The sequence below is a fragment of the Lepus europaeus genome, chromosome 21, assembly GCF_033115175.1.
Source record: "Lepus europaeus isolate LE1 chromosome 21, mLepTim1.pri, whole genome shotgun sequence".
NCBI lineage: Eukaryota > Metazoa > Chordata > Mammalia > Lagomorpha > Leporidae > Lepus > Lepus europaeus.
In genome coordinates, this window is record NC_084847.1 from 23,435,329 (window position 1) to 23,455,520 (window position 20,192).

General features: G+C 58.5%; 1 protein-coding gene across 3 annotated transcripts in view; it reads left to right on the forward strand.

Moving 5' to 3' along the window:
- Positions 1-17,943, forward strand: part of LOC133750192 (germ cell-specific gene 1-like protein) — a 186,643-nt gene extending 168,700 nt beyond the window's left edge. For all 3 annotated transcript variants that reach the window (XM_062179623.1, XM_062179625.1, XM_062179624.1), the window contains 3 exons: positions 326-493; positions 7,099-7,169; positions 17,486-17,943. In XM_062179623.1, coding sequence (XP_062035607.1) covers positions 326-493; positions 7,099-7,169; positions 17,486-17,583 — 337 coding nt within the window. In that variant the 3' untranslated portion in view covers positions 17,584-17,943. The remainder of the gene's footprint in view (positions 1-325; positions 494-7,098; positions 7,170-17,485) is intronic.
- The last annotated feature ends 2,249 nt before the right edge of the window (positions 17,944-20,192 follow it).

Genomic DNA, 20,192 nt, shown 5'->3' on the forward strand with positions numbered 1-20,192 from the left:
CTTCTCACTCTGATGTCCCAAACTCCTGAGACTGTGTGGAAGGCTCTCCACTTCCTCATGCCTCCACGCCTTTGCACATACTGTTTCTCTCTTCTAGAATGTTCTTCTCCCTGGCTGACACTCATGCTGCAATTCTCTATCTCCCAGGCCAGACTATGGGCAAAGCAGAGACCAACTCTTACTCTTTTTCCGTGGCTGTACCTGCTCAGGATCTGGCCCAGACGAGGCACCTGTGTAGGGACGAATGCGTGTTTGGTGGATGCGGGGAGTGTTTCCCGTCCCCTGCCCTACTCACTGTGGTATCTCTCTCCTAATCTCTCGGCAGCCTGGCGTGGGGCTCCTTTACCTGCTGCATGGCAGCTTCTGTCACCACGCTCAACTCCTACACCAAGACAGTCATTGAGTTCCGGCACAAACGCAAGGTCTTTGAGCAGGGCTACAGGGAGGAGCCAACCTTCGTAGACCCGGAGGCCATCAAGTACTTCCGGGAGAGGTCAGTGCACGTGGGTCACCTCCAGCCACCATTGGACCTCAGAGCCTAGTCTCAGTGGCCCTAAAGTCCCTCCCCACTAACTGGTATCATCCAACAGAGGTATTCCGGGGGGAGTGTAGGGTAGAATGGAAAGGCTGGGGGAGGCAGTGTTTGGAATTCATTGAGGCGGAATTGCTGGTACATTTTAATGCTTTATGGGGAGTGAGGTTGTGCTGGGCTTATGTGATCCAAGTGTAAGCCTAACATCTGGCCTCATGTTTCTTAGAGCCGTGTTAAAGAGGCTGAACCAAGGTTTCCTTCTGGGGCTCTGCCATGGCACTGACCATGCAGAGAGCCCAGCAATGGGACTGGTGGCTCCTAAAGGCCAGGGACTCCTGGCCAGGGACACCTGAGTCTTTGGCGTCCTACTAGGAACAGATGGAGGTGACAATAAATGGTGGGTGTGTGCGTGCATAGATGGACAGATAGCTAGCTGCGTAGGTTAATTGTTTAGGGTTTGATAGAGGCATGCAAGGGTGGATGGATGCATGGATGGTAGGGTAGATAAGTGGATGGATGAGTAAGTGGATGGATGGGTAGATGGGTGGGCAGATGGATGTATGGATGGCTAGCTGGGGGAGTGGATGGGTGGATGGGTAGATGGCTGGCTGCATGTATGGATAGGTGGATGGATGAATGGGTGGGTGCATAGTTGGGTAGATGGATGAATGGGTGGTTGGGTAGATGTATAGGTAGATATATGTATGTATGTATGGTAGGCTAGATAAGTGGATTGATGGGTGGATAGATGAATTGATAGGTGAGTGTTTGGGTGGGCTGATGGATGGGTGGATGGATGGATGGATGGGTGTGTGGGTAGATGGTTGACTAGATAAGCTGGTAGGCAAGGAAATGGATAAGTAGGTGGATAGATTAACAAATGGAGGGAGGGAAGGCGGAGGGATGAATGGAAGAACAGATGTACTAAGATGTGACTGTCCAGCTGTTAGGATTTCAGAGACTGGGGAGATCCTTAGACAGAACTCCCCAGCATCTTCAGGTGAAGCCACTCAGGGCAATAGCAGCCTGAAACCTGGACTGCTGAGCCCTCTCTCTAGAGAGCGAGTTCAATGGTTCTAGTCTGTCCACCTTGCTATGCACTGCTGTCTCCCGGCTCCATCCGAAACTGTTCCCACGGGCCCACCTATTCCCTATGAACTGTTCTAGTCTCTTCTGTGCTGTGCAGGGCAGGTGGCCTCCTTAGCACATCTGGCATCGCTGGAGAGAGCAGCCCTGCCTATGTGTGCACCCAGCCCCATGCAGTCACAGCCCGGGCGGCTCTCTCTAAAGTACAGCTGCCTCCCGGGCCGCTCTGAATCGGTGGTGGTAGACATGGGACAGCGCGCTCTGACTGGCACCCTGGCCACACCCCAGCCTGTCCTGCTCACTCTTGGAGAACTAAAGAACGGCAGATCTGGACCTGGGGTCCTCATGCTCCCAGGTTGTCGTGGGGACCAGAGAAGCACTGGAACCCCACCTGTGGTTTTAAACACCGTGGCGGCCTCCAGCATCCAACTCTTGCCAAAACTTACGGCATTGCGCTGGCTTGCTCCCCCTGCACCCAACACCTCCCGGGGACCTCTGCAGCTCCCAGATCCCTGGCTGGGGCTGGGCTGTGTTCTCCTGCCTAGAGCTCTATGGGGCTCTTTTCTCTCTGGGAGCAGCCCCGATGCTTCCCCAGGACCCCCCTCGGTGACCATGCTCCCCTGTGCTCTCTCTTGGCATCCAGCATGGATGCCTGGGATCAGTCAAGAGCGATCTCGCTGTGGGTGGCTCCTCTAGAGGTTGTCCAGGGTGGGGGTGGGTGCCTCTAGTGCTAGGGATTCTTCCTATTTCCAAGTAATCATTTCTGTCCTGTGCATTTCTAAAAGCAGTCTCAAGGTGTTCCTTTCCAGAAACCTCTCTTTAAAATCCAGCACTGGATACGTGGGAGGAAAAAAAAAAGAATTCCAGCATTGGATACATGGGGGCATTCACACTGTGGACGGCTCTGTCTTCTCTTATGTTGCGAATGTTTTGTAGCATGATGCTATTACTCTAAAAATGGGAAAAAGAAAAAAAAAAAGAACGAACCTTTTTAAAAACCCATTTATTTCCCTCCCTCTCGCCGTGGCCCTTTTGATGTGATGGTTATGGAATCTTAATTTACTACCTGCGCTCATTCGCTTGCCAAAATTCCTTTTAATTCCATTCTTCATTCCATCGTGAATCGATCGTTGAAGAATCAACGTGTTCTTTGTCCGCCGTGACTGTTTCCTGGGTGTTTAACCTCGGCGACCTGTTCAGTCCCTGTGCTCTCTTACGCGTCTGCCGTCCGGGGTCACCTGTGACTTCTCACCCTGCCTTGTGCCACCTCACCCTGCCTTGCCCTGTGTTGGAGGCCGAGTTGGGGAGGGTCCTTTGACACGCCTCCCCGCCTCCCCAGCAGAGATCATAGGGCCCCTGCCGGGCGGACGGGATCAGATCTGAGATGGCCATCATTGCCCGGTGCGTGAGGCAGGCCAAAAAAGGCACGAGATGCGCCACTCCTTGAAGTGGAAAAAGATCAAAGAGGATTCGTAGAAGGAACATCTGGAAGGAGCAGCCGCTGCCCCAATGCCTGTGCTGTCTCCTTGCTGTGCCGCAGCTGCAGGGGGTATGAATGGGAGGTGAGAGGGAGGCAGCTGCCCATCCCCCGTCCCGGCCCAGCATTCACCTCCGCTGGACTGCTGGTTCATGTGCCTTGGTAACCAGGGTTGCGGGGAGGATCCTGGAGACCGGGGTTGAGCCAAGCCTCCACACACACACACACACACACACACACACACACACACACGTCCAAGGCCTCACACGTGATCTGGGACCAACCGTGTTGGCCTCGCCCTTAGAAATGCAGACTCCAGGCCCAGGCAGACTCTGCTCCCATGACTGCTGGGTACCTTCAGGTGTGGAACGGCCCAGGCTGAAGGACAGGTGCCGGTCAGCAGGTGGGTGTGGCCTGCAGAAGCCAGTGGAGAAAGGGAGGTCTCCCGGGCCAGTGCTACTCAAAGTGTGGTCCCTGGACGGGTGCCCATGTGCAAACATTCTAGTAGGAGAACAGAACTTGAGACAAATGGAAACTTAGTTGGCAGGGACACCATGTTTAACCTTTTTTTTAATTTCATTTTTATTTATTAGAAAGGGTTGGTCCAAGGTAGATTGAAGCTGGAGGGGCGTTGCGGCAGTGGGGGGACCTGATCCTTGGTAGTGGAGTTGGAGGAGCACAGTGTGCTATAGATGGTGGGTTCAGGCCATGGCTGGAGGGCTGGGGAAGGGGAGGAGCTTGGGGCTGGGGAGATGGGGGCTAGCCTTGAAAGGGTCAGATGCAAGAGGCGGACAGCAGCGGCCTGGGGGCCATGCACCTGACCTTGGGACAGTAGAGAGGGGGGCTAGCCTTGAGGAGGTCAGAATATAAGAGGTGGGCAGCAGCAGCCTGGATGCTGTAAACCTGACCCTGGGACGTTAGAGAGAAGGCTTGTCGGGACCCCTGCCAATGTCCTTGACACCTTCAGCCCTGGAGCTAGGCCAGTGAGTTCCCAAGAAGCCAACGGATTCCCCCTCTCTGGATCCCCAGGGCTACCCAGCTCCGGTCACTTGACTTCTCTTGAAAGAGCGAACCCCAGACTGTCTTGGGTTACTGAGGGCAGCGACTGGGACCCCGGCAGCTGGGGGCGTCTCCGCTGTCCAGGAAGCTGGTCATGCATGGTCATGAGTCTCCAACAGCCACCAGGATCTCACAATGTAGCTGAGTCCCGGGCAGGTCCTGACTGAGAGCCCCCTGCCTGCTGGGGGCGGGGGTCCACAGGTTGCCGTGAAAACACGCTCATGCTGCAGAGGCCCAGGAATCTGAGCTGCTGTCCCAGTCCCACCAGCTGCAGGGGTGGGGCCAACACTGACCTGTTCACACGCACCCAGGGAGCGAATCTCTTTCAGCTCCACATCCTTCGATGTCCCAGCAGTGACTTCCGATTGGCCACAGTGGGACTTCTCACCCCACCAACTGTGACCAGGGAGGCAGGGGTGGCGGTCGCTCCTGCCACCTCCACCCGTGGCACATGCGGGAAACCCGAGACTCAGAGTGGCCGGCAGTTTGCACGGAGTCGCTCTGCCTGCTTAGTGCAGAGCCAAGGTCAACCATGACCCCTCCGCACTCCAGGGCCAGAGTTCCAGGCTCCTGGCTTTGGCCAGGCCCATCCCTGGCTATTGCAGCCATATGGGGAGTGAACTAGCGGATAGAAGACACCTCCCCCCCCCCCCCCCCCGCCCCATCAGTTTCTCTCCCTCTCTCTCTAATTCTTCCTTTCAATAAGTAAATCGATTTAAAAAGAAAAAAAAAAAAAAAAAAGGAAACCGTGCCCAGAGTTTCCTCCCTGCGAAGCTCAGGTTTGGTCCTTGCTCCAGCCACCGTGACAGTCCCTGTGTGGCGTCACTCACTGTCCATCATTTCCTAGCCTGTGTGCGCTAGACTGGGTCCCCAGGGACTTCCTGGTGACGCAGTGAATGAATGAATGAGTGATCGTAACAGGGAGTGGGTGAGCCTTTCTCTTCCTACTTCTTCCAGGGTCACCTTGGCATTACCTGCTCCCCATGCACCACCTGGGCCCCGTCTGCTCCTCCAGCCCCAAGCTTTTGCACGTGGCTTCGTAGCTAGGAGGAAGAGGCAGTGGGAAGGGTCAGGGGACAGAGGTGGGCGCTGGCTTTGGAGAGAAGGGAGGCCGAGAGAGAGGGGGCAGGGGAACTGCCCAGAGGTGTGGCTGCAGATACCAGACTGGACAGCTAAGGAGTTCTCTAGGAGATCCAATGATGAGGAAATTGGTTTCGCCTCAGGGGACTGGATGGCGTTGCTGGCACTGTGATGCCCATTTGGACTGGACCGCATGCTGCGCTGGGATTTATCTGGGTTGCAAATGACTACGTGCAGTGAGGGCTACCGCCGCTCACATCCTCTGGCCCAGTTGTCCAAGATGGGGCAGGGGGAGGGTCCCGTGACTATGTCACTCTCCAGGCCCTTGTCCCCTCTGCTCCATGCTTGTCACCAGTGCCCCATGGAGGCACTGGGCCTGCTGAGATCTTACCAGAGGGAGGCCCTTGCTGTTGGTGGGGAGAGCCTTGTGCCAGCAGGTGGAAGACCAGGGCCGTGTGTGTGTGTGTGTGTGTGTAATTGTCTTTAGGGGGTGGGCATTTGGCACAGCAGTCCTGGAATGCCCATATCGCGTTATTGAGGTGCTTGGGTTCTAATATGGGTTCCATTCCCAATCCAGGGAGGCAGCAGGTAATGGCCCAAGTATTTGGGTCCCTGCCACCCACATGGGAGACTCAGATGGAATTCTCGGCTCCTGGCTTTGGCCTGGCGCAGCCCTGGGTGTTGAGACCATTTGGAAAGTGAACCAGTGGATGGGAGAGCTCTATCTGTCTCTCTATGCCAGTCAAATACTTCTAAAACCACACAATTTATTTTTTTTTAGAAAAATCTTCTTTAGGGTATGTTTTAAGTTAATTAAGAAATGTTACACTGCTAATAAAAGTCTGCAGCCCCCCAAATCCGAAAAATAGAGGAAAGCAAAAAGAAAACACCAGTTGATCCCTAAGTTGCTGTTACATAGAGACAGTCACCACTGAGCTTTTGGTAAATCTGTCTGATGGTTTACAGTACATTCCGGTGCACAGCCTGTGCTACAAGCCACACTGCACACAGTCTGAGAGATTTGCACATGCTCGGTGTTTGGCTTCCCGTGAGAACGATGGCTTTGCACCCCTCTGCCCCCGATGTCTGGGCTGGGTGGCCCTGGGTCAGCCCAGTCACCTCCCAACGGCTCTGCGGCTTCATCAATCAAATGAAAATAATGGCACCTGTCAACTTAAATAACAAGCAGAGAGGGTGTCTCTGGAGAATAATGATGTTTATTATTCATTGTCGTATTGGGAGTAGCACAGCCTTGCGGGGGCGGGAGGGGGGGATACGTGAGCCACAGAAAGCTGTGGAAATACTTGAAGAACTCCAGGAAAGGGAAAAAAATCTTAAAAGCAAAATATGGGCGGGGCTTTGTGGTGCAGCCGGTTAAGCTTCCGCATGGGCACCTGCATCTCGGATCACCATGCTTTTCTGAGTCCGGGCTGCTCCACTTCCCATCCAGCTCCCTGCTGATGCATCCTGGGAGGCAGCCGATGAGGGCCCAGGTGCTTGGGGCCCCCGCCACCCACGTGGGAGACCTGGAAGGAATCCCTGGTTCCTGGCTTCCACTTTGCCTACCCCTGGCTGTTGCAGGTTGCAGGCATTTGGGGAATGGATTGGAAGATTCTCTCTCTCTCTCTCTCTCTCTCTCCTCTGCTTTCAAGTAGATGAAGATATAAATGTTTTTAAATTTTAAAAAGCAAAATGAGGGGCCAGCCTAGTGGCCAGGGTCTCCGGAGCAGCGGCAGAGAAATGCTTTGCAAACCTCCAGCACGGGGGCGGGGCTGCGGGCTAGGGAGGGCGCCCCGCGTTTCCTGGGGGTCTGCCTCCCGCGGACAGGCCTGTGGTAGATTCTGGTTTGCTTCTTTCTTCCCAGGCTGGAGAAGGGCGATGGCAGCGAGGAGGAGGACCTGCACCTGGACTGCCGTCACGAGCACTACCCCAGCCGTAAGTGGCCGCCTCGCCAGGCACCTGCTGTGGCAGGGGGCGTGGGCCAGCCTCCCCACCGGGCCCCCTGCATGCCCCCACACACCCCCGCTGTGGTGATGAGGAAACCCAGGCAGGTGTCTCAGCCAGCAGTTCCCTTGTGTGCAGTGACGGGGCGGGGAGATCCTGGGATTGGAAGTGACCGTGGAGAGGATTTGTGGGCAGCAGGGATGCCCTTGGCCATGAAGGGCCTCACTGTGGGGCCGCCATTAGGAAAACCCATGTTGGGAGCGGAAGGCAGAGAGGAGAGGGGAGGAGGGAGAGGGCCTTGTGTAGGACACAAAGGTGGGAGCCGCGGGAGCTGGGAGTTCAAACACACCAGTGTCCACTGTGCCCACTCAGTGCCCGCCACGTGTCCCCTGATTCTTCCTGATTTTTTAAAAAATATTAATTTATTTGAAAGGCAGAGAGACAGAGCTCTTCCGTTCTCTAAATGCTTGCAGCAGCCAGGGCTGGGCCAGGCCACAGCCAGGAGCTGAGAACTCCATCCGGGTCTCCCACGAGGGTGGCAGGGACCCAAGTGCGGGAGCCACCACCTGCCGCCAGAGTGCGCATTGGCAGGAAGCAGGAATCGGGCAGGGGGTCGACTGGAACCCGGGCCCTCCAGTACAGGATGCGGGCGTCCCAGACAGTTGGCCCCCACCCCCTACCTCCATGCTGACCCTCGACCCCTGCAGCCAAGATTGCTGTGCCCACTTCACAGATGAAGGCTCAGAGAGGTAGAGCAACGTGCCCAGGGTCGCACAGCCTGCCCTGTGGCTCTCAGGTCCCGTGGGACACTGCAGTGACTTCTGTCTGAATCTGTCCCCCTGTGCCAGGGGGGCTGCCCCCACCCCCAGAAGACTGCAGGTGCCGGGGACGTGGGGGCGCAGACACGGCAGCTCCCTCACCTGCCCTGGCCGGCACCCCTGAGCCATGTGTCTGGGAGCTTCCCGCAGGCTGCAGAGCCGCTGGCTGTCAGGTATCAGGCGCAGCAGTCCCCTCCCCACACGCCCCTTCCCTGCCCCGTGCTGCCTCCCCTCTGCTGCAGGCGTCGCCCAAAGGCCGGGTGCCTGCCTGAGAAACAGGGGTGGCACTGAAGTGGACGCTGCACCTGCACGTCCTTCCTGGCCGGGTGGCTGTGCTAGCCTGGGGGCTTCCTGGAGGAAGGGGCCAGGAAGCAGGGGATGGAGATGGCTGGGCACGCCTGCCTGGGGGCTGGGGGCTGCAGAGGGGAGAACACCCGCAGGCTGAGCTCCCCTGTTTGGGACTGAGTCTCCTGGATCCCCTGCAGAGCGGGCAGGACACACTGGAGGCTTGTCTGGGGGGTGGGTTTTTGTCCAGGGTGGAGCTTTCTGGGACAGGGTTTTATCTGGGGGCAGGGCTTGTCAGAGGTGGGGTTTTGTCTGGGGGCAGAGCTTGTCTGGGCGGCGGGGAGCTCAGACCCTGAGAACGGAGGGCAGGGACCAGGGGTGCCAGTCTGGTCCCGACAGCCCGCCCTGGCTGGCATCAGGAATGAAGGGTGCAGGGCAGGGGGAATGCAGCAGGCTGCCCTCAGGCAGCCCTCACCCCTGCCCTGGCCCCCAGTATGGGGTGCCTGCGCTCCCTCACCAGGACTGTCTGTGCCTAAGCTGGAGGAGGCGGGGGGAAGGAGGCAGGCCAGCCCGGGGTGGGGGTTGGGGGGAGCTGTGGGGCCACCTGGGGCAGAGCTCAGCTCCAGAGGGGCTGAGGAAACTGGGGTGGAGCTGCCGGGGTGGGGCTCGGGCAGAGCAGCCCAACAAAGAGGTGCCCAGGCCCAGGAAACAGGAAGGCAGGAAGGGCGGGAGAGGCGCCCTGGTTCTGCACAGGGCCCTGGGCAGGGGGGAGGCGGAGCTCTCTTCTCCGGTTTCTCATCTACTTATGCAGCCAGCTGTTTCCCACCTCTCTTTCTCTCTCTCTCTGTAACTCTGCCTTTCAAATAAATAAATATATCTTTAAAAAAGATAAATGTGTATTATGGAAAAATTATGCATAGATTTCGAAACATTTTGCACCATAGTAGTCTCTTAACTTCATTTTCCCATGGAGTTGTTGAAGTTCTGAGGACTTTACTCTTATTCACTCATTTAATTCTGAATCCAGCCCCATTTCCCAGAGGCGGACGACTGAGGCCCAGGCAGGCCCAGCACTGTGCAGCCAGGAAGCGGCCGAGTGGGGATTTGGACTCTGCAGAGCCCCCAGCCCGGCTGCTGCCTGAGCTGCCTCGTGTCAGCTGGTGGCTCCAGCTGCCAGGCGCCGGGCAGGATGTGGAGGCCGCGGGCCCCAGCCAGGCGTGGTCCGGCCCTCACAGAGCTCACGGCCGAGAGAAGCCGCTGGTCTGGCTGCCCAGGGAGATGATGCCGTCTCCAGCATCGGGCCCCTTGGCTACCACTGGGTTTGTGGCCAGGGAAATGTTTTAGAGATGCCTGGATGCGTTTCGCAGGATTTCTGCGCGGAGCCTGAGGCGGGCTGAGTTGCCTGCAGGCAGCACCGGGATAGAGGGATCACAGAGAGCTGCATTATTAAACACTTACTGGATGCACATCTGTACCAAGCTCTCGGCTGCCAGCTAAGGAGGAGGAAGAGGGCTGAGCCTTCATCGTGGGCAGATGAGAAACCGGGGCATGGAAGGACTCTGCTCCCCTCGGTGACAGAACTTGGCTTGGCATTTAGAGCTTCCCCCCAGACCCCAGCCCTTCCCTCCTCCCACCCTCCCCTCCCACGCTGCTCCAGTCACCCTGGCCTGCCTTGTTCTGGGATGCAGAACTCCCTCCCTCCACAGGGCCTTTGCACCTGCTGTCCTCGCTGTGTGGATGCTCTCCCTCTAAATCTTTGCGTGGCTGACTGTGTCTCTTCTTCAAGTTCCAGCTGAAAGGCCCCCTACTCCAGGAAGCCTTCCTGGCTCTGCACCAACTCCCTGGTCAACACAAAGCTCTCTTTACTTTGCAGCCTTAGCCCCTCTCTGAAATTATCTCTTCGTTTCCATTGTATTTGAAAGGCAGGACACGGAGAAACAGAGAGGAGAGAGGGCTCTCGTTGGCTGGTTCACTCCCCAAATGCCCACAACAGCCAGTGCTGAGCCAGGCAGAAGCCAGGAGCCAGGAGCTCCCTCTGGGTCTCCCACGTGGGCGGCAGGGACCAAGCACCTGAGCCATCACCCACTGCCTCCCAGGGTGCGCACCAAGAGGGAGCTGGGGTCAGGAGTGGGAGCTGGGACTGCAGTATGGAGGCAGACGTCCCACGTCTTGTAGATCTTCTTGTAGACTTCTGCGGCGCACTCGGTTGATGTGGTTTTGCCCTCAGTTCGGAGAGAACGGACTCCTTTTCAGCCTCATTCGTGCCTGTGTCTTGAGAGCCTAGAGAAGTGTGTGCTACACAGTAGGTGCTCAATCATTGCTCTACACCTCCAAGTCTCTCCTGCCTCCTGTGTGAGCAGCCACTTTTATATAAACGGTTACATAAACCTTTGCTTCTCTTAACTGCCCCCAAACTTGCTATTTTTTTTTCCCCTTGGGCTACTGTCATATGAATTCTGCCACAATTTTTTTTTTCCTAAGAAAGAGTTTGCTTTGGAAACCCGCCTCTGGGGCTGTGCAGAGCCACCGGCGACCTCAGGAGCACATCAGATGTGACATCTGACAGCGGCGATGCTGCCATCTGGCACAGGTGTTAGCAGCTCCCCTTCCCGGGCCGCTGGGGTGTGCAGCTGATTGCGGCTGTCAAGTTCAATGCCCGAGACAAGCCTTTGATTAGGCCAGGTGTGTCTGGGAGGCTGGGCTCCACCAGAGCTGTCACTCATCAGGCACAGAGGTGACTGCTGGGCGCGCTGTCTGCGTCTGGACAGGGGTCTCTGCCGATGCTGTCCCCCAGGATAGCCCAGGGGGGTTCGGGGGAGACTTTTCCTGGCCCCAGAGCACGCTGGCATTTTTATTAGATCCGAATCCAATCCCGTCTAGTACTGCTCCAGTTATTTCCTTTCTTGAAATGGAAAGAGCCGGTATTTCTGAAATAAATATCAATGCCAATTTGCTGGGAGCACAGCCGGGCACGCAGCCTGGAGACGTCTGAGACCCTGAGACTGGGGATTGAGAGCCTGAAGCCAACGTCCACATCGGAGTCACGCGGGGGCCGGGCCTGGCCCTCTGTGTTCCCGGCTCAGGGTGGCTGGGGTGGCCTGGGATTCTTCACTTCTAACAGGTTCGCAGGGGCGCCAGTTTGCTGGCCCAACAGCCCACCCTCTGAGTGGGCCTGGGCCCTAGGCAGTGCCTGTGCCTCTGAAGCTGCCGCTGGGAGCTGCGTCTGTCAGTTGTGTGGGCTGTTCAGCAACTCGTGCGTGGGGACTGCTGCTTCCAGGGCCGGGCTCCCTCCCATCCATCTTCTAGTGGCCGAGCTTGCTCCTGCCCCCTGCAGCCCCGCCCCGGCTCCAGGGACCATCCTGCGGGGCACGATTCATCGTGCCTGCCCCCTCGGCCCAAGCCCCTCCTCTCCCTGCTCCGTGCTGCTTTTAGAACCCTTCTTCGCTGTCTATTGTATTCCCAGTCTCTCCCCACTAGAGTGGAAGTGTCACCGGGACAGGGACCTCGTTGTCACCGTTCCCGTGGCAGCCCCGCTGCCCAGCACGCAGGGTCACTCAGTCCTCAGGAGACAGCAGCTCCGCACCATGGGAAGAGACTCGGGCTCACTTGTCCTGGGTCCAGGCCTAGAGCAGAGCCGTCCGCGCCGTTTGTTTTGGCCAAGGCAAGCGCCTCCCAATCTCACCTGATGCTAAGAGACACGTGGGAGACAAATTAGCGTGGCGAGCCTCCTCTGGCCGGAAGCATGGCGGGCCCTGCTATCACATGGGGAACCCCTGCAGTGCAGGGAGAACCCTGCACACCCTAGGGAGCCTGCTGGGCCCTCTGCACCTGACACCCGGCTACTGTGGCGGGGAGAACCCTGGCTCCTCGCCAGCCCTGTGCTCTCCTTCCCCAGCTACTGCACGGCTGTGTTTTTCACACCTCCTGAAACATCTCACTCGCCTGCCAAGAACCTATTTCACACCCTTTCCTTCTGCCTGAAGTGACCTCCCCCGTCCTCCCCTAGCAGAGTGAAGCCCTGCCATTGTGACCACGAGGCATGCGGGTGCTCTCTGAGCCTAGCTCACATGGCTGCCAGCAGTGGCCCCTGCCCCTGGCAGAGGTGGGCGTGTTCTGTGTCTGGGAGACAGAATGGTATGAGCACAACCTCGGGAATGAGCCTGCCTGGGTCAAGTCCCCTCAGAGAGACCTTGGACAAATGACTTAACCTACCTGAGCCTCAGTTTTCTTATCTGTGAGATGGCTACAGTCATGGGACTTCACTTATGGTCTTGAAGCGTGAATGAGTCCACTTAAGTGCACCTTGCACATTAGCAGGAGACATGTGTGTGTGTGTGCGTGTGTGTCCACCCGTGTCCCTCCCTGGACTGTGGACACCCAGAGGACAGGCCTGTGACACTCTCGTTGGTAGATCCGGCTCCCCGTACAAAAGCTGACGTACATACAGTACATGCCCACCACACGCTCAGTAAAGGAACCAGGAATCGCTGGCTCTGGGGAGCAGCAGCAGGTTAGGTGGGCTCAACCTGCCCCTGAGTGTGAGAAAGAGGCCAATGTTACAGTCACAAACAGGCAGACTCCAATAGATAGAAACCTAGGAGGCACTGCCCCAAGGTAGACCAGAAGACCGGACCTCCCGGTCCCCATGGACCCCATGAAAATCAGTGCTGCCTTCTGGTCCTCTCTTCTTCATCCAGTCAACAGATAGGCGCTCTCCATACTGCACTGGGAGCCGGGCTGTGTGCTGCCGATGCAGCCACAAGCAACAGCAGGGCTGGCCTTGGTCCCCCTGTGACACACAGCACAGCCCCGTAGGAGAGACGAGGAGGAAGTGAGGAAACACGTTCCAAGTATGCTGGCAGCTCTGAAGGTTTATAGGGCAAAGCTGACTGCGTGACGCAGTCAAGGTGCCCTCACTGAGGAGGTGCCATTCTAGAGCATTGTTGTGTCGCCAGGTAACCAGTTTCCAAACCAAACTCCTTAGTGCCAGCCCTGAGTGCTTTCTCCTCCATTCAGTCTCAGTGGCCCAGAGGGCAGAGTTCAAGGCCAAGCGGGCAGTGGTGGGCTCTGGGTGGGCCTGAGAGTCGGAGAGGCTTTCAGCACATGGACAGCACAATAGCGCACTGCCCACGGGGATGGAACGATTGGGTCTTCTGGTCGACCTTGGGGCAGTGTCTCAGATGGCCCTTCCTTGTAAGGGACCCCAGCTCCTCCCACCAGGCTGGGCTGCCATGGGTCTGGAGCAGCAGGAGCAGCCACTGCTGCAGAGTGACCCTGGGCAAGTCAGTCCCCCTCTGACTGCCTCTGTTTCCCCGTCTGCACACTTGCAGCAGCATTGACACTCTTGGTCTTCGAGGGGCCCTTTCAGCCCAGTGAATCCATTCTTCGAACCATCGATGTGACTTGACTGAATCCAGCAGAGCTGGGCGCTGGTCCCTGGGATCTCAGTGCCTTGGAGAGGATTCAGGACCCAGTCCTTTCCCGGAGAAGGCCCGAGCAGGCAGGGCCAGAAGAGACCAGACAGCAAGTGTGCTCATGGTTTCCTGTCTAGTTTGACGAGAGCAGAGGAATCGCATTTGCAAGGCTGATGCTCTCCAAGCCCAGGAGGCTCCACAGGAGCTCAGCCGACCGAGCAGGACCTTGAGCAAATCTCTTCCCACCCACGGGTTTCCGTTCCCCTAGCTGTGAAGAGGTCGTTGAACCCAAGCCCCCTCCGGAGCTCACGATGTGTCCTCGTCACGTCCACCCGGCATTGGAGGTTGGGTAGTGGAGGGCGTCTCACACCCATCTGCAGGCTCAGAGAAGTGAGGTTGTTTTCAGAAGTCACACAGGTGACTTCTAGGTGGTGGAGCCTGGACCCCGACTTTTGTTAGCCTGAAAGGCACAGGGAGAGGCGGGGAGCACGGCCCCTGCCCACAGCCCTGGGAGGCTTCCCAGAGGAGGAAGTATCTGAGAGGAGACGGGAGGGTCCAGAGGCCAGCGGCCAGCAGAGGCGGGAAGAACAATCCTGGCAAGGGACCAGCACGGGCAACAAAGACCCAGTGGGAGACAAGGGTCACCCACCGGCCTCCTGGGGCTGTCTGACCCAGGAGGTGTTCCCTGACCCACGGATTGTGTAAAATACAAAGGCACCTCAAAAAGTACGTTTTTGGAAAGGGGCTGGCACTGACATGGAGGTCAGGATGCCACTTGGGACACGCACATCGGTATCAGAGCACCCGAGTCCCAGCTCCGCACCCGCCTCCAGCTCCCTGCCGATGCACACCCTGGGGCAGCAGGTGAGGACTCAGGTCCTGGGTCCCTGACGCTCCTGTGAGGGACTGAGGCCGAACTCTGGGCTCCTGCACATTTAGGGAGTGAACCGGTAGATGGGAGGGCTCTGTCTGTCTGTCTCTCTGACTCAAATTTAAAAAAATGATTATAGGCCTGCGCCGTGGCTCAACAGGCTAATCCTCCGCCTTGCGGCGCCAGAACACTGGGTTCTAGTCCCAGTTGGGGCGCCGGATTCTATCCCGGTTGCCCCTCTTCCAGGCCAGCTCTCTGCTATGGCCCGGGAAGGCAGTGGAGGATGGCCCAAGTCCTTGGGCTCTGCACCCGCATGGGAGATCAGGAGAAGCACCTGGCTCCTGGCTTAGGATCAGCATGATGCGCTGGCCGCAGCGGCCATTGGAGGGTGAACCAACGGCAAAAAGGAAGACTTTTCTCTCTCTCTCTCTCTCTCTCTCTCACACACACACACAATCCACTCTGCCTGTCAAAAAAAAATGATTATAAACAGATTTGTGGAAAAATTTAATTTAGGGTTGAGATCCCAGCTTCAGACCCCAGGCCATTGCAGGCATTGGATGAGGGCTTTCTTTCTCTGTTGTCTCTCTCTCTCTCTCTCTCTCTCTCCCCCTCCCTGACTCTCAAATAAAGAAATAAAAATGTTTTTAAAAGATAAGTTTATTTTGGTGCAGAAGAGTGTGAAGCCCATGCGCAGTTTTCCTTTCTCTGCATTTCCCATGGGCTGTCTGAGGCTCCCTCCTATTTCTAAAAATCCGTAGTAGTCACCATTCGCAGGTCAGGAGGCTGTATTTGGTAATCCCCGTTTTCGACTCCTCTGAACCTCCGGGAAGCTCTGAGCCGACGATCTCCATGCAACATGCAGCTGCCTCTGCCCACTTCACTGTCTCCAGGACTCACATGGGCCCGGGAGACATTCTGAGTTGCGATGCCCCAGTCCACAGCCCAGGGCCTTTTTTTTTCCCCCTGGCTGGTGGCTGGCTTGCAAGTGCAGGACAGGGAGATGGGGAGAGAGGCGAAGCAGTGGCTGCTGGGGGCTCCTCCCCGCACGCTCCGTAAATGGCTCCGGGCCCTGAGCCCCTTCTGGGAGGCCAGGGAAGTGGGGAAGGCCCAGTCCTCGGGGTGTGGCCTCCAGGTCCAGGGGGCAGAGAGCCCAATTCTAACGACAGAGAGAGGTTTTTGGATTTTTTTTTATTAAATCCATTATCACTTTCCCTGGGTTCCAGTAAGCCCTCCACTGTGTGCCTCCTGGCGGCCGTAAAGCAGCCCCAGTCTCTTCTGGATACCCATTAGAAAGACAGTCAAACCTCGTGTGCACCAAATATTTGCTTCCAGATTAAAAAATTCTTAAAAGCCCAAATACCTTTATCTTGGCAGCAAGCATCTCAGAAGATTGCAACTGTTTCAGTAGCTGGGCCAAAACAAATGTTGTGTTTTTTTTTTTCCTAAGGCCAAATGATTCCAGAATGTTTGCAAAATGTTTCCCTCCCCTTAAAAAATACAGTGAAATGTGCAATACACTAGCATTAAGGAATATTAAAAACAGAAGGGAGAGACAGCCCACACCCACCCACACACCCACACATCCCCTCGAGTCTCACTCTCTGCCTCTTCCCACCCAGCCTTATCACCAGAGAGAATCTCCCACCTTGACAGGACACTCTGAGTTGTGCAAGCAGGGGCTTGGCTGCACTAGGAAGCTCCGCCCCCGTGTGCCTTCCTTCTGCTGAGCCCATCTGACCCTAGAGTTTGACAAGTATGTCGGGGCATCCATGAACAGCATAGCGGGAAAACCAAACCCTGGGGAGCCCTCGGGAAGAAGTGAACCCCCTGCAGCCTCTCCGTTGCTGGGAGTCCCGAGGCAGCGACTCCTCCTTGCAGAGCCTCAGCCCCCTCATCTGTGAAATGGGCAGAACCTACTTCACAGGCGTAGGGCAGGCAGGGAGCCCAGTGGGCCACTGCTGGTTTCTCCTTCCTCTCCTCCTCTGTGGGTTTTCCTCTTTCGGTCTCCACCCCCACAGTCCCAGCTTGCAGCACCTTGAGGGGGTGGGCTCCGCCCCTGCTTTCCTGGGGATGAAGCTGGAGGAGGGTGCTGCTCCTGGTGGGTGCATCCCTGCAGGTCAACAGGGAGAGGAAGTCAGGGAAGGCTTCATGTAGGAGGCAGCACTTGAGCGGGGTGCTTAGGCTTCGACAGTAGGTACGAGGACTTGTCAGCAGGTCCCACGGTGAGATGGGAACGGCTTTGGCACTGAGGGAGGGTGGGGGCGGGGTGGGCTCGATCCTCTGAGAATCAGGACAAAGGAGGGAGAACAGTGGGGAAGGGGGTCTCCCTGGCCGCACCCTCTTGCCCAGGCTGTGAGAGCAGCAGCTGATGGGTGGATGGTGGGAACAGGTGCACGGCGGGGGGCCACGCGGCCAGCTGTTGGATGGCTGAGCTGTCGGTAGGGGACAGGACACTGGATCAGGGGTGGTGTGTTTGAGACTACAGGTGCATGTGGGTGTAGAAAGGGTGTATTCTGGGGGTGGGGGGAGGTGAGCAGGTGCATGGCAGGTGTGCTGACTGGGGAGGGGACACGAATGGCTTTTAGGGCTGTGGGTGGTTGTGCAGGGGACAAGAGTGCAAGGGTGGTGGATGAATGGTTGGTAAGCGGACAGCAGCTGTATGGGTACAGACGTGTTGGTGAGCTGGCGGCTGGGGGCAGTTGGGGGCGGCTGGGGGCAGGATGGGGTGGAGAGAGAGGTGTATAGACAGGTTGATGGGCAGGTTGACACTCATGGGAGGATACCTGGTCAGTGAAGGGGTGGGTGCTGGACGCAGGTGTGTTGATAGGCTGGAGGCCTGCCCCCCACGCCTTGACGGGCGTGCGGGGGTGGGGCTGGAGGAAGGGGCTGTCGGCACTGCCCTCTTGTCTCTTGCAGGATACCAGCCGCACGTGGGGGATTCCTGGCCTCGGAGCGCGGCACAGGAGGCGCCCGAGCTGAGCCGCCAGTGCTGGGTCCTGGGTCACTGGGTGTGACAGAGACCCCAGCCCGGCCCCTGGACCTCGGGCCGTCGCTGGCACCGCCCCCTGGCATCCCGGAAGCCCGGCCTGGGTGCTGTGGACTCAGCCCGCGTGTAGGGGGAGACGCCAGGCTCGTGCCTCCTGCCTGCCTGGACCCTGGGGTCCTGGACATTGGGGGCCAGGATGAGTCCAAGGGTCCCCCGCGGCCGCACAGACACCTCGGGACAGCGGCCCTGAACTTTCACCGTCCGCCACCACGCACAGAGCCCACCCGGCGCGGCCGGAGCACCGGATGGACGCAGCCACTGACCACTGCGTGCCGGGGCACCTACAGCCGGCCAGGAAGCTGAGGAGGCGCCCAGAGGGGCGGATCCCTGGGGGGGGTGCAGGGAGCCGGGCCCCCGAAGGAAGGAGGGGCAGCACACTGGCTCAGCGGGAGAGGGGGCGGTCACCCGGCAGGCACACAGCAGGGGCTCAATAAATGCGTCTTGAACCTGTGATCTGGCGGTGTGTGCAGGCCAGTCGCTCGCCGGGCCAGCCGTGGCTGCCCCCTCATCACCCGCCATGGAGCCCTGAGTGCCGAGGCCAGGGCCAGAGATGGAGGGGATGGAGGGCGCCTCAGGCACGGCACAGCCTTGGCTTCCAGAGGGCGGGCAAGGCCGGGGACTGAAAGGGAGGGCAAAGGAGCCGCGGTTCTCCGGAGCTCGGGGACCCTCAGGGCCCTGTGCCCAGTGTCTCTCTGTGGAACCATGAGGGGGCAGGCGGTGCTGGTGGTTACAGAGCCCACGAACGGCAGCGCTGGGCCCTGAACCGGGGCTCCCGAGACCTCCCAGGAGGCCACACCGCTGCCCGGAGGGTCTCCAGAGCTTTCCTCGAAGCAGAGTCTTGCTCACCCATCCACCCCTCCCTCCAGCTGGCTCCCGTCTGTCCACCTACCCGCCCATCCATCCGTCCAGATCCTCATTCATCAACCCACCCACTACCCACCCAGCCATCCGTCATCCGTCCCTTCGTCCCTTGGTCCATGCCTTACCCACCACGCATCTCTCCATCACGTCACCCACCCGTGGGGCAGAGTGGCAGCCAGGGACAGTGGCACTGGAGGCCGGGAGCCCAGGCAGCAGGTGGTGGGGCGAGCAGGGGCCGGAGGGCCGTGGGGAGCCGGCCGGGGAGGGTGTCGGGGGTGCGGGGGCATAGGAAGCTCAGAGCCTGTGCCAGCCACCGCATGCGAGCAGGTACATGGTCCAGAAAGATGCCTTCCGCACCCTTGCTATGCTCAGAGTGACAGCAGGGGGTGGCCTGGGGGAGGGAGCAGCCGGGCGGACTCGGGTTGGAGGGACTGACGAGGGCGCAGTGGAACGTGGGCCGTGAACTCCGTGGTGTGGGGTGGGTGCCACTGGGGGAGACAGGCTCTGCTTCAGAGGTGCCCAGGGGACACACGGGTGGAGGGGCTTGCTCAACACACGTGCATTGACGGACCAAGTGAGTGATGCGCTAACTCACGTGTCACTCATCCGGGAAGTCCCGCAGCTGGAGCGCAGCCTGGGAGGGAGCTCAGGGCCCCGGGCACCGGGGCACAGGGAGCTCCAGCCTGGCCTCGGGCAGGGCGGTGGGGGGCTGGGCGGGGCTTCCAGATTCTCCCCGCCCCGAGGCCTCCCAGAACCGAGCCGGCGCCTTGGCAACATTTCCATCTATTTTAATAGTTGTGTTTATGTAAATGTGTATTAGAAAAAAATGTGTAACGGACACATCAGCGCTGTGATTTCGCAGACACTATTGCTTAGGAGAAAACCAAAATAGGCATTTCAGTAAAAAAAGAACAAAGGCTTTGAGAAAACTATGAACTAAGTCATCGTGTGAGTACTGCTTGCGCTATGGGGGCGGCTCCTGGGACAGCGCTGCGGGGAGGGAGGGGGAGAGCACACAAGGGGGCCGGCGGTGGTGGTCTTCCTGGACTGTTCCTGTGCAGCAGGAAGGCTGCTGGTTGGATCGAAGGAGGCACTTCCAGGCGGGGGGAGAGGGTCGCCCCCCCCCCAGGCCACCTGGCTTGGGTGACATCCGGGGGCCTGGATGGAGCAGCTGTGCCCACCAGCCCTGCCCCGGGCTAGGCAGACGTGGCGTCACCCTGCCAGGCTGGCTGCTGGCTCCGGGGCGTGTTCCGTGTGGCCGCCCATACGCTGGCCTCAGCACAGCCCAGAGCAGTTCCCACACAGCCGAGACTGCCCGGGACTGCCGTGCGTCCAGTGTCTCTGTAGCCACACGGCCTGGGCACACATGCTCCCCGGTCACACACTCTCACACACACACGGGAACATGGGAGGCCTCAGAGGTGGACCTCACACACGTGTGTGCTAACGTGCGTGGGCCGTGTGCTCCCAGCCCTGTTCCCCTGGCCACAGGCTGGTGAGAGGTGGCCTCTGGGAGTGGCCGGGCTGTGTCCCGCCGCCTCCCTCTACCCTGCCCCAGCCATGCTCTCCGCCATGTGCCCGGCTCCCCTGGTAATGGAAGCGTCTGCTGAATTCATGGGTGTTTGTCCGAGGCTGAAGAATGAGCCTGGGGCGGCGGACTGGCAGGAGCCTGGGTTTGAGTCCTGAGTCTACCACTGACCTGCCGTGGGCCCCACT